This window comes from Myotis yumanensis, unplaced genomic scaffold, assembly GCF_028538775.1.
Source record: "Myotis yumanensis isolate MYYU_CA2020_CCGP unplaced genomic scaffold, mMyoYum1.0.hap1 SCAF_12, whole genome shotgun sequence".
NCBI classification, from domain to species: Eukaryota; Metazoa; Chordata; class Mammalia; order Chiroptera; family Vespertilionidae; genus Myotis; species Myotis yumanensis.
The window spans coordinates 2,485,329-2,498,511 of record NW_027223763.1 but is presented as its reverse complement, the minus strand read 5'-3'; the positions used below and the strand labels follow the sequence as shown (position 1 = coordinate 2,498,511).

At 62.7% G+C, this 13,183-nt stretch overlaps 1 protein-coding gene across 4 annotated transcripts in view; it reads right to left on the bottom strand.

Moving 5' to 3' along the window:
* Positions 1-3,129: 3,129 nt before the first annotated feature.
* RALGDS (ral guanine nucleotide dissociation stimulator) overlaps positions 3,130-13,183 on the bottom strand; it is a 39,219-nt gene continuing 29,165 nt past the window's right edge. For all 4 annotated transcript variants that reach the window (XM_070430369.1, XM_070430368.1, XM_070430366.1 and 1 more), the window contains exons 5-18: positions 12,694-12,887; positions 11,985-12,475; positions 11,077-11,292; positions 10,693-10,796; positions 10,261-10,345; positions 9,713-9,781; positions 9,244-9,330; positions 8,731-8,763; positions 8,213-8,334; positions 7,940-8,035; positions 7,474-7,675; positions 7,058-7,300; positions 6,071-6,185; positions 3,130-4,185 (exon numbers count right to left, since the gene is read on the bottom strand). In XM_070430369.1, coding sequence (XP_070286470.1) covers positions 4,010-4,185; positions 6,071-6,185; positions 7,058-7,300; positions 7,474-7,675; positions 7,940-8,035; positions 8,213-8,334; positions 8,731-8,763; positions 9,244-9,330; positions 9,713-9,781; positions 10,261-10,345; positions 10,693-10,796; positions 11,077-11,292; positions 11,985-12,475; positions 12,694-12,887 — 2,233 coding nt within the window. In that variant the 3' untranslated portion in view covers positions 3,130-4,009. The remainder of the gene's footprint in view (positions 4,186-6,070; positions 6,186-7,057; positions 7,301-7,473; positions 7,676-7,939; positions 8,036-8,212; positions 8,335-8,730; positions 8,764-9,243; positions 9,331-9,712; positions 9,782-10,260; positions 10,346-10,692; positions 10,797-11,076; positions 11,293-11,984; positions 12,476-12,693; positions 12,888-13,183) is intronic.

Sequence of the window (13,183 nt, the reverse complement as noted above, 5' to 3'; positions counted from 1 at the left end):
ACGTGCGGGCAGGCGAGGGGGGCGGGCCAGCGCCTGGTCCTGGTGAAATGAAGCCTGAAAGAGCAGCAGCTCCTGGGTCCCGGGGCCCAGCTGTCGCTTTAAATGAGCTGCATCCCAAATGCTTCCGGGGACACAGACAGGCCTTCCCAGGACGGGTTCCCCGAGGGTTCCAATCCCTAAAGGAAGGGCCGGCCCCTGGAGAACAGAATGCGAAGTCCCTGACAGAGGCCACTGGCCAGGGCTCCCCGCCTCTCCTCCCCAGTGACAGCTGTGATCTGTCCACACTCCCCCACTCAGTGCTGGTGGGTTCCGTTCTGAACTTGAAATCTACGAATTCCTCATCATGTGCAGCAGACACCACAGCCCAGCCAAACGCCTCCCTCTTCCGCCAAAGGAAGGCAGCCCGTCCCGGCTCAGGAGCTGGTCCTTGCACTGTTACTTTTTAAGAATTGGGGTAAGGGGGTCGTGGCGGGGTGGATAACAGATCAAGCAAAGGACTTGTATGCAGGCATATACGCATAACCAAAGGACACAGGTAGTAGGGGGGCGGGGACATGTGCTGGGAGACAGGGATGGCTGGGGAGATGTCAATGGCGGAAATGAGAGACATATGTAATACTTTCAACAATAAAGTATTTAAATTTTTAAAAATTGGAGTAAAATATACATAACACAAAGTGTGCCGAGCCGGCTTGGCCAGGGGTGAACTGGGGGCGATGAAGGATGAAGAAGACAGACAAGAGGCGAAAGCTGGGGCTGGGTGGGACGCCGTCCTCTCGGACGGAGAGACAGCGCCACGGCCTGCAAGCCGAGTCTTTATTTTATCGGATTCCACGAGGCACAGTAAGGGCGTGGTTACAATTCTCGGGTTTCGAATCCACTCAATTACATGCACCTGGTCAAGCTTTGTTTACTTGCTGCACCTCCGCAGCCCACGTCGCTCAGCCACGTGGGGCCACAGATGCGGACCATAAGGTCAAGCTCACAACTACAGCCTTTGGCCATCACTGTGCTGGGACTTGCCCGTGGCTTTGCCTGGAGGGGATCGTGCCCCCTCACTGGTCCCAGGCTTGAACCAGTCCGAACGCTATAGCCCAGTGACGGCGAACCTTTTGAGCTCGGCGTGCCAGCATTTTGAAAAACCCTAACTTAACTCTGGTGCCGTGTCACATATAGAAATTTTTGATATTTGCAACCATCGTAAAACAAAGATTTATATTTTTGATATTTATTTTATATATTTAAATGCCATTTAACAAAGAAAAATCAACCAAAAAAATGAGTTCGAGTGTCACTTCTGACACGCGTGTCATAGGTTCGCCATCACTGGGCTAGCCGTTCTCCACAATAACCCCCTGGTTTAACTTCTAGGGTGACAGTCATTGCAGTCACACTATCGTGCAACCATCCCCACTATTTCCAAATCTTCCCATCACCCCAAACAGGAACTCTGTACCGATTCAGCAGCCACCCCCATCCCCCCACTCCTGCTCGCCTATTCTATTTCCTCTCAATTTGCCTAGATATTTCTTTTTTTTATTGATTTGTTTTTATTTTTCTTATATTTTTATTCATTTCAGAAAGGAAGGTAGAGGGAGTGATAGAAACATAAATGATGAGAGAGAATCATTACCGGCTGCCTCCTACACGCCCCCTACTGGGGATGGAGCTCGCAACCCGAGCCTGTGCCCTGACAAAATCGAACTGTGACTGCCTGGTTCATAGGTTGATGACGCTGAGCCACACCGGCCGGGCTACTGATTTTTTTTGGGGGGGGGGCAGGGAGTGAGAGAGAGACAGGGGATCGAACCCACAATCCGGGTGTATGTCCCGACTGGGAATTGAACCCACGACCTTCTGGTGAGTGGGATGATGCTCCCTCCGACAGAGCCACCCGGCCAGCGTAGACACCCGCTGAACATGGAATCCTGTTTTCCGGGGACGCCCTGTTGTCGTGGGGATCAGAAGCCACTCCTTTTTGTGGCTGAGTGACATCCCAGTGTACGGTGTTTGATGCAGAATCGCGCCTGTGCCCTCAGAAGCCTTTTTATTTCTGAAAAGTCCTCAGTAACGCCACCCGCAGGGCCCTGAGGACGGGAGCCTGGTCAGGCCTTTCCGAGTCCGAGTCTGTGAATCTCTGTCCCTGGAACGAGGCTGGTCTCCCGGGCCTGTCAGTTGCGGAGCAGCAGAGGCTGAGCACCACGGGCGGGAGCCTGGGGGCCGAGGGTGCAGCCCGTGCCTGTGGTAACTCCCCGGCGAAGCCTGCATCGCTGTGGCGTGCTATCCCTGGCTCCTGTCCTCTGGTCTCTGTGGTCAGCGTGTGACCCGGCAGAGACCTTGCCACCTGGTCAGGTGCAGCGGCAGGCCGAGTCCGGCACCCCGGCCGCTGTGTCTGACGAGGCGCGAGAGCCCCGCATGTGGTGATTCCGGTAGGTTCCCTCCCAGCTTAACGGCTGTCTCCTGGAGCGATGACCCGGGAGCGTCTTACTCCATTTCCTGTCTCAATTTGCCTATTCTAGAGATTTCTTTTCTTTTTTAATTGATTTTTTTTTAGAGATGGCGGGAGGGAAAGAAGCATCGATGTGAGAGACGGGATCACCAGTGTAATTTTTAAAGACACCCCTATTTCAGAGGTGGTCGCTATGCCCTGTGAAAGCCCCTAGCCCTCTCCCACCAGGGGCCCTGAGGGTTCGGTCTCAGCTCGCTGCCCAGGTTCACGATGCCCCAGTCACCACACACCCTGTGGAAGGTGGAACCGGGGGGGGGGGGGGGGGGGGGGGCGGGGGGGGGAGCCAGAGACGGCCGCCCGTCTGCCTCCTGCAGAGAAGCCGACAGCCCCCCACAGCTTCTCGTCTGAACACAGACCAGGCGACTGCGTGTCGTTTAAAGGAGCACAGACCTGTCCCGCCAGCCTGGCTCAGTGGTTGAGTATTGATCTGTGAACCGGGAGGTCACAGGTTCTATTCCTGGTCAGGTCACATGCCCAGGTTGTGAGCTTGATCCCCAGTGGGGGGTGTGCAGGAGGCAGCCGATCAATGATTCTCTCTCATCATCGATGTTTCTCTCTCTCTCTCTCTTCCTCTCTGAAATCAATAAAAATACATTTTTTAACAAATAAAGGAGCACAGATGAAAGAACAAAAGTGCCCTCTCCAGGGCTATCGTAGAAACAGGGTTTTAATATAATATCCAAGTCTAGCATTTACTATTTACAACAAATAAATATTGCCCCTCCCCAACTGGTAAACATGATTTTCGCCTTTTATACAAATATCCACCCCCCTCCCTTCCCCCCAATCCTCCTTCCCCCGGCCCCGCCCGTGTGGTCCCGAGAAGCCCAGGAGGCAGTGGCGAATGGCACTCGGGCCGCGGCGCCGGGGACTCCCGGGGCTGGTCCTCACTCACATGTGAGGAGGGTCCCTCCTCTCCCAGGGGGCCCGGGCTCGCGTGCGGGACTCCCGCACTCCGTGGCCTGATGGTGGATCTTTGGTGCAGCCTGCGGAAGGCTCGAGTGGTGGAGGGGCCGGGCCCCGTGAATGGCACGGCCGGTGTCCCTGGGCGCGAGGAGAGAACCGCAGTGGTCAGACCCAGGGGATGAGCGGGTGCCCTGGGCTGCCCGTGGGCACAGGTGGCAGTGACCCACACCTGGGAAGGGGTGAGGGAGGTGTAGCGAGGGCGTGCCCAGTGGCGGGCAGGGCTCCGTGCCCGTGGCAGCGCTCCTGGGCCAAGTCGGCTAGTCCCCTGGCTCCAGAGAGCGGAAGGCACCTAAGGCGGCGAGTGGTCCCGGGAGGCCAGGTCAGCCTGTCGACGGGCAGGCGTCAATCCCAGCAGCAGGAGGTCCAGGGGGAAACTGGAGTCGGGGCGGGCGGCCCGGTGGCAGGCTGGGCAGAAGGTGCCCGCCTGGCCGGGGCCGCTGTCGTCGGTAAGTGCTTGGCTGCCCAGCCTGCCGGAGCCCGGCGGGGCAGCCCTGTGGCCGGGCAGCCCTGTGGCCGGGCAGCGCCAGGGACCAGCTAGAAGATGCCCTTGGCAATCCTGAGTCCCTTCTGCTTCATGCGGGGGAGAGTGGAGCTGGCGCCGTGCCGGACCTTGGCCCCCTTGGTGAAGGCCCGTTTCTTCAGGACAAAGTCATAGTTGGCGGCAGAGTTCATGGCGTAGAACACGTTGGCGTTGTCCGGGATCTTCAGCTCTGGTCAGGGAGGGGAGGGGGGTGGTCAGTGTGAGAGCCCCCAGGACAGGCCTGGGCTCAGCACCGAGACCTCCAACCCACCCCCAGGCCCACAGGGACCCCTCAGAGACATGGACCGAGGAGGCTGCGCAGGTGGGACGCCGATGGAACCTCGCGACTCCTCTCCACAGGGTCCGACTCCACGGCCCCATCTCTGGAGCAGGGGGAGGGCCACCCAGGCTGCTCCCCGGCCGCTGCCTTCGCTGACCAGGATCTCAAGCAGGAATAGGTTCTGTAGACCCCAGCCCATCTCCGCGAACCCCGCCCTGCTCAGCACGAGAGCGCTGGGCCCAGCAAAGGGCAGACCCCTGTGCCGCCGGGGAGTCGGGCACCCCCAGGCCCTGACGCTTGGCTCCTGTTTCCCACCCGCCCGGCTGGCCTGCCGGGCCCCACTGCCCGCTGGAACCTGTGCCCGCTGCCCGGTTGGCTCTCTAGCCCAGTGATGGCGAACCTTTTGAGCTCGGCGTGTCAGCATTTTGAAAAACCCTAACTTAACTCTGGTGCCGTGTCACATATAGAAATTTTTGATATTTGCAACCATAGTAAAACAAAGACTTATATTTTTGATATTTATTTTATATATTTAAATGCCATTTAACAAAGAAAAATCAACCCAAAAAATGAATTCGCGTGTCACCTCTGACACGCGTGTCATAGGTTCGCCATCACTGCTCTAGGTCCTTCACCTGGGTCGGTCTCACGTCCCACCTCACGAAGACGGTGCAGGGAGGTGAGAGGGGATTTAGAAACCAACTCTGAGATCATGGGGGCCTGGCTGATGGTCGGGGCTCATGTTGGGGAGCAGGGGAGCAGCTCAGGGGGGAGGACGTGGGAGGTGACGTTTACAGGTAACCTTTATGGCACACGTATGTCCCAGGAGCGTATACTGGGGTGGGCAAAAGTAGGTTTACAGTGCCCACATGGAAAACAAAACAGTAATTAAACAATAAAAGAACGAACGCTGTGCTTGGTGTACTCACAACTGTAAGCCTACTCTTGCGCACCCCGCCCTGGCTGTGTTATGTCCCTGTGGGAGGTGGACACGGGAGCTGGCCGGAATCCCGAGCCCCGGCCTCTGCCTCCGAGTCTGTGCTCTGCCAGTCCCTTCCCCAGAGTTTAGGGTCCCGAGCTGCCCCCCCAGCAGCCTCTGCCTTGGACTGAAGTCTGTCTCCCCACGACATTCCTGGTGAAAGCAAACCCCAAGGCAATGGGATCAGAGGTGGGGCTCTGGGAAGGTGATGCGCTCGTGAGGGTGGAGCCCCTGTGAAGGGGGTTAGCGCCCTCGGAAAAGAGAGCCGAGAGCCCCCTCCCCGAAGTGCGGGCACCGCCAGAAGTCAGTGTCTGCCTCCAGGAGAGGGCCCTCGGCCAACACGGCTGACACCCTGACCTTGGACTTCAGCCCCCAGAACCGTGAGAAATAAGCTTCCGTGGTTTATAAGGCACCCGGTCTGCGGTGGTTTGTGACGCGTGCGAGTAGATGTTAACATACTTGACACTCGAGTCCACGGCAGCTACAGCTCGGCTGGCGCACACACTTCCCGTCCCAGCCAGAAGGTGCCCCGGGACGGCTGTGGGCTCGGCCGCCTGGCTGCTTTTCCCAGGGGGAAAGCCTTTCTCCTTCACTGCAGCTCTGGACGGGGTTCGAGACCCAGGCCCAGAAGTCCGGGGGGCAGTGAGAAAACACTGGGGTGTCCAGGCCCGGCCAGGAGCAGGTCGGTGTGTGTGCGAAGCCTACCCCTCCCCTGCTGGTGCGAGTTCAGGGGGTGGGCCTGGTGCTGCTGCTCCCGCCCCACCGTGCCGCCCCCCCCAACCCTCACTGCGGCCCCTCACCCCCGGCCCCGCTTACTTCTCTCGTCTGAAATGACCTGCACCAGCTCATACTGCTCCGGCTGCTCCTCGTCCAGATGGTGCTTGTCCATGGCCTTGCGGATGACAGCTGGAGCCTTGTCCTGGCTGGTCACCTGGATCGGGCGGGTCAGGCCGTCAGAGGGCTGCAGCCAGGGGCCCTCCAAGCCGCCCCGTACCGCGCACGGAGGCTCAGAGCCTCTGGCCGGGTGCTCGGTCTGGGGGTGCTCGCCACCTCCCTGGGGAGGCCTTGCAGTGACGAGGGGTCTTTCCCAATTGTTCCTACTCCCCATCCTCTCACAGGCCTGCCACCTCCTCCCACACTTCCTGGGCAACCAACTGCCCTCCACAACAGTACCCATGAGCCTGGGGCCAGACAACCCTGGAGGTGGGGGCCAGGGGCCACCAATGTGCCAGGCCCACCAGGGTGGAGGCTGCCCCTGCTGTGTCCACCCCAAGGGCCAGAGTGCAGCGGCTTCAGACACAGGGTCATCCAGGCGACTGTGGCACGGGGCACCCTACCCAGTGCTGGGTGTGGCAGGGACCTCCACAGGTCAATCCCGCTGGCTGGATCTCGACCTTCAAATTCCATGCAGTGTCTGATCGCTGGCCACCCCCCCGGCCACCAGCCCATCCCCCGGAGACAGTCATAGGTCTCTCTGCCGTCCTCTGCTACAACCTCCAGTGACTCCCGTCCCCCCAGCCCCCGACACTTCCCCCACCCTCTTACCCCTGAACCTCACTCCTTCACCTCGGGCCTGCTCGCTGCCCCTCCAGCCCCTGGGAACCCCCCTCCTTGGGACACTGCCCGGTGCTCCCCGAGACCTGTTCCCTGGCTGTGATCGGATGTCTACTGCCCTCATCCGGTCGCCGAGCCTGGCTTCTGCACTCCTGTCCTCCCTGACCCGCTGGAAGGAGGGCGGACGGACAGGCGTCCAGTCCTGTGCTGCCGGACAGAGGGGGGCACGGGGCACCGCCGCCCGCTCACCAGGATGCTCTTGTACATGTTGCCGTTGTCCACGTCCAGACTGACCCGGATGATGCAGCAGTCGCCCACCTGCTGGTTGTAGAGCGGCAGCGAGGCGCTGTAGCTGCTGACCCCCGAGACGGAGCGCTTGTGGGTGCGGGCGCTGGCCACGGGCGTGGTGGAGGCCGAGGAGGAGGAGGCGCTGCTGGACGCCGAGCTGATGCCCGAGGTCTCCGGGGACGACTGGGAGGCCGACTCCCAGAACTGTGGGGACGGCACGGTCAGCAGAGGCCCCGAGCCCTGCAGGGCGCCCCAGGCGGGGGCCCAGCTCTGGGGGCTTTGAGGGGCTTCCTGGCCCCTTTTGTGGGTGTGGAGCGGGGGTGGGGGGAACACTGGAACCCGGAAGGGAGGGGCTGCGGAGGGCTGAGGGCAGTCACCTTCTTTTCCTGGCCGTCGGGGGACTCAGGGACAAAGGTCATGGTGATCTCCTCCACGTCGGAGCTGGAGGAGCCGGCCGAGTGGACGCTGAGCGCGTCGGCGATGTCCCCGCCGCTGAGGTAGGGGCTACACCTGAGCTGGTCGCAGGACTTGGAGTGCGAGCTGCCGCTGGTGCTCAGCTCCGTGCTGGGGGCCTGGCGGCTGGAGAGAGGGCTGGGTTACTCGGGGGAGGCCTCCCCTGGGACATATCCCCTCCCCGCCCCCCACACTCTGCTCCAGGCACCCCATTGGCTCAGGCCATGTGACATCATTTAGCATCACCCCCGTTGCAGAGGAGGAAACTGAGGCCCAGAGAGGTGAGGTGACTTCCCGGGTCACAGGGCTGGTCAGTGGAGGAGCTGGGATCTCAGTTCCAGCTGGTGGCCTCCCGCTCCCCCCAGGGGACCCCCAGCCCGTGGCACCCACTCGCTCCAGCGCTTGACGATGGCTGTGCTCTTCTTGGCCTTCAGAGTGTTGCTGGCTGACTCGGAGGGGGGCTCCAGCTCACAGGACAGGCTGTAGCTGCGGGACAGGGCGGCAGCCGTGAGCTACAGGAGCCACACTCAGTGTCCCTCCGGCACGTGCCAGCGGCTGGAGTGTGGGCACCCGGCCACCTCGCCAGGCAACAGGGTCGATGCTGACAAGAGCCCGTGCCACAGGCCTCGAGCCTGTGACGCGCCCGATCCCCGCCCGCCTCACCTCTCCGCCTCGCTGAGCCGCGCCATGGCCCGGAACCAGGCCCCGAACTGCTCCTCGGGCTCAATGCTGTAGTTGTTGCAAGCGGACTGCAGCAGCTTGATCTGGGCGATCACTTCGAATTCCTGGGGCCGCAGGGCGGGGCGGGGTGGGGAGGGCCTGAGTGGGGGCCTCAGCTGGGTTCCAACAGCCCCTCCCCACCCCCACCCAGGCCTGACCCGATCTTCAGCCGGGTTCCAACAGCCCCTCCCCACCCCCACCCAGGCCTGACCCGATCCTCAGCCGGGTTCCAACAGCCCCTCCCCACCCCCACCCAGGCCTGACCCGATCTTCAGCTGGGTTCCAACAGCCCCTCCCCAGGAAACTGTCCTGGGTGCTCACTCCTGCTCCCCACCCTCCTCTGGGAGAGGGTCTCCCTTCTGCATCCAGCTCTCCTCGTTAATACAACAGGAAGGGGGAAGCCAAGAGTGTGCGCTGGGGCGTCTGATTTCCCGCCCAAAGTGAGGGCGGTGGCTGCTCACCTTCCTCCTCTTCTCGAAGTTGATCAGTCTCCCCTGGAAGGCAGACAGCCAACGCCCATCAGAAAGTGTCCCCATGCCCATGACCACCCGGCTCCCCTCTCAGGCTGCACTACCGACAGCGAACACCAGGGGGCAGGGCATGCACACAAACTTGGACCTTGGGTGGGTCCTGGGAGCTGGGCGCTGGGGAGACCTTTTCGTCCAACCCTCTAGGACAGATGGAGCGACTGAATCCTCGGACAATAACACCCTGCTTGGCCACCACGTGCCTGACCTTGGGGGGGGTGGCCTCTCTTGCCCATGGGCACGGCTTGAGGGAGGGGCCGTGCCCAGCTTGGCTACACTCTCCTGCAGCTCTGAGCCCCACGGCCAGATGGTGAGCTGGTTACCCACTGTTAAGAGGGGCAGCTGCCCCGACACACGGGCCAGGGGCTGGAGCTCAGGGCTCGCTGAGGGGCGCTCTCTCCTCGGGCTTCAGGGCCCACCCCGCCCCGCCCGCCCGAGCTCACTCACATACAGGTAGTCCTTCATCGCGGTGTCCAGCATCACCAGGTCCGTGAGAAACGTGCCCAGGTAGGGGATGGTGCCCTGGATGACACCCTGTGACATCGAGGTGATAAGTGGGGTCCACGCCCTCCCCTGGGAGCCCCTCAGCCTCGGCCCCTAGCCCCAACCCCAGAGCAGCCTGGGGACCCTTAAGCGCTCATCCCCCTCCTAGTGCCCACGGCCCCCAAACCCTCCGGTAACCTTCCAGGCCTGGTATCTAGCAAACCCCCAAGATGATGGATCTCTGACCCTCCCCGCCCCGAATCCCCCGAGCCTGGGTCTCAGGGCCTTGCCCTGGTGGCTGCAACTAGTCCTCCTGGACAGCGGCTGGTGAGGGACGGCCCTGCCAGGCCAGGTCTAAGGGGCGTATGAAGCAGGAGGGCAGCGGGCGGGGGATCGGGAGGCCACCCCGCGCTCCGGGCCTGGGCACACTCACCGTCTCCTTCGGCCGCTTCTGGGCTCTCTTGGGGTTCATCTCCAGGGTGGCAAACTTGGAGGTCCCCTCCTGCCAGGATTGAGCATGGGCTGTGAGGCCTTCTGCCCTTCACCCTTCACCCCCACATTCACCCAGATCTGTCTAATCATTTGGACCCACGCCTGGCAGCCCCTTTGGCACCTGTCCCCTGGGCAGGCTCGTGCCCTCCCCTGGGAAGTGAGTTCAGACAGAAGGGGGTGGCAAGGGCCTGCCCAGGGCCCAGGCTGGACTGGGCAGGGAAGGGATGCCCACCCGACACCATCACCACCAGCCCGGAGGGCGCTGTAGGAGGGGACAGCACGGGAGCAGGAGACCTAACCCTGCCAGGCCGCCCACCTTCTAGAAAAGCCTCCCCACTCCCAGGCCAGCCCATTCCCCGGGCCTCCTGTCCCTGAAACTGCCCCCACCTGCCCACGGCCCAAACAGGTTCCCCTTTCCCCAAAGGTCCAGACAAGACAGGCCCGGAAGTTTGCAAAGAGCCTTCTGCTGCGAGGCTCCGGCCACCTCACCTTGACAAGCAGCTCTCTGCTCAGCGAGTAGTTGTTCTCATCCGAGAAGATCTCCGACAGCTTCTGGAAGACCCGCACGCTGTCCCTGGGGGGCGGGAGGGTGTGAGCGCAGACCCCTCTCCTCGTAGAGCCCAAGGGCCCGAGCTGCCGGGCGCTGGTCCCACGGTCCTAGGGCTCCGTGGGCCTGGGGAGGGGCTCTCAAGTGGGTCGCCTGGGAGCCGTTCCCAGTTCCACTGAGGGCTCTGTTGGGACCAGTTTTGACTTTGTGTGGCTCAGTCCAGGGCCTGACAGATAGGGAACCTGAGTCCTGAGGCAGAACTGCTGGCCTAAGGCCAGTGGAAGGTTTGCCCCCCTCCGCCCCCCCACCCCACATGTGGGCCCCGCAGGTCGCAGGCTCCCGAGGGCAGGGTCCAGCCCCGGAGGCCCGCCCACCTGGACACTTCCTCCCACGTCTTCTTCAGCCGGTGGATGGAGTTGCTCTGCAGAGCGGAGAGGATGGCGTAGAGGGACGAGAAGTTCTTGAGGACCCGGCACTCCTGGGGGGTGGGGAGCAGCGTGAGGGGGGCTGGCACCTCCCCTTCTGGGTGAGATGCCCGGGAGCCCCCCTCCCAGGGGACCTGTGCCCCATGAATATCGCTGGGGGGTGGGAGGGACCTGAGCCCAACCCAGGAAGGAACCTAAGGAGGAAGTGAGCACGGGCGGGGTGGGGAGCTGGGGGGAGACAGGTCAAGGTCATCGAGGCCCTGAAACGGAAGGGCTGGTGCCACAGACCACAGCCCTGGGAGGGGGTGAAGGCGGCGAAGGGCTCCCGCATACCCTGGCCACCTCGATCCAGTGCTCCACCACCCTGGCCCGGGCCCGGGCTGTCGCGCTCCGGTCCCCGAGGCAGGTGGTGATGACGCAGTTGGCCACGCTGTTGAACTGGCTGACGGTGGCCCGGACGGTGGGAGCCAGGTGCTCCTTGCCCTTCTTGTCCCGCTGGGACCAGATGGAGCCCAGGCAGTGGTAGGGCACCACCTTCTTGAACAGCTCCTGGGGGGCAGGGGCGTGTCACTCGGCTCTGCCACACCCCAGCACAGCACCGGGCGCCCCCAGTCCCAGGCAGGGCCCTGGTCAGGGCTGGGGACCTGAAAGCTGAGGCTGTGGCTGAGCGGTGGAGCCCCGGGGCCTTGTTCCCTGCCCCGTGGGCACCAGCACGCGAGGGACCCGGGATGAAATGCCGGCGGGAGAGTGTGGCGTCCTCACCAGCCACCCTCACTAACTGCGGGCACCACACCAAGTGGCACCGGGTGGCCCTGAGCCCCTCACACCTGTGCCCCTCCCTGTCCAGATGCTCATCCATTGGGGGCCCACAGCTGGAGGTGTGGCCAAGGCTGCCCTAGGGCCAGTACAGGTGCCTAGTAAGTGGTGAGGCCTCCTGGGCAGATGGGGGAGCTCCCCTCCCCCACAAACAGCCAGGCTCCCCCATTTTCTATTGTTCCACTTCCTTTAACCTTCAGTTACTCTGTGCAGAGAGGGGTAGGTGGGGTCCCAGCTCCACAGTCCGCAGGGAAATGGAGGCTTGGGGATCAGAAGCTTGCCCGGGTCACGCGGTGCGCAGAGCTGGAGCTGGGGGTGGGGGTGGGGATGGGGCCAGGCCACCAGCTCGGACCAGGGATCGGCTGTGTGGGCAGCAGACGCCGGAGGAAGGTGCGCCCTCCCGCCCGCTGAGCAGAGCTGCTCACCGCATCCATCAGGGTGAACTGCTCCGCCACCAGGTCGGGAGAAAACGCCAAGAGGTGAGGCCTCTCCTCGCTGAGCCCGTTCTCTGCAGCCACAGGCGAAGGCCAGGAAAGCTCTGGTGCTGGCGCCGGCTCTAGCTCCAGAGTTTGCGACAGAGCCGGTTCCAGCTCTGCAGTTGCTGTTGGAGTGGGTCCCGGGGCTGGCTCTCGCTCTGGAGCTGGTTCGAGAGCGGGCTCAGGCTCTCCAGCCAGCACTAGCTCTTGCTCTGATGCCAGCACTGGACTGGGCACTAGAGCTGGCGCTAGGCTGGACGCTAGAGCTTGCGCTGGAGCTGGCTCCTGCTCTGAAGTTGGCACAGGACTGGACGCTAGAGCTGGCGCTAGACTGGGCGCTGGAGCTGGCGCTGGCGCTGGCTCCTGCTCTGAAGTTGGCACAGGACTGGGTGCTAGAACTGGTGCTGGAGCTGGCTCTAGCGCTGGAGCTGGTGATAGAGCTGTAACAGGAGAAAAGTTCAGCAACACGCCTGCTTTCCCAAGACAAAAACCAGGCCACTGCCTTCCAGAGAAGCCTCAGCCCAGGACGCTTCCCCACCCGCAGTCAGGTGGGTGGTCCGAGGCCAGTCTGTGCTCCCGGCCTGCCCCACGCCAGCCTCTGGAGGTTCCTCTGTGTCCAGCACTGACCCCTCCCCAGGGCCCCCCCCATTCTCCTCACCCTCCAGCTCCGCCTCTGTGAGCTCCGTGCGCTCCAGCTGAGCCAGGAGCAGGTGCGCGCGGCGCTCCAGGTCCGAGCCAGGCATGTTGAGCTGCACGTAGGCCACCAGCTGCTTGAGGCAGGGGAAGCCCGGGGGCTGGTAGAAGTCCTCCGAGTATTGGTCCAGCCAGGTGCCCAGGATGGAGGAGATGGCACTGGGCGGGGGGATGGGGGCAGCAGAGTCACAGGCCTGGCTCCCCCTCCATGCGGCCCTCCCATGGCCCCTGTGGGGGTTGGACTCTGGGCCCGTCCCTGTCCATCCAGAGGCCAGTGCCCCTGCCCACCCGGCCTGGTGAGCAGGCAGGGTGCCCTCCATCGACCGTGTGACCACTTCTCCTGCCCGGAGAGCCTGATACCCTCTCTGTCTGTCTCCAGCACCCCCCACTGGACCGTACGCTCCACCAGGCCAGGGAGGGGCTGCCTGCTCGGTCCTGGCACAGACTGGCACACA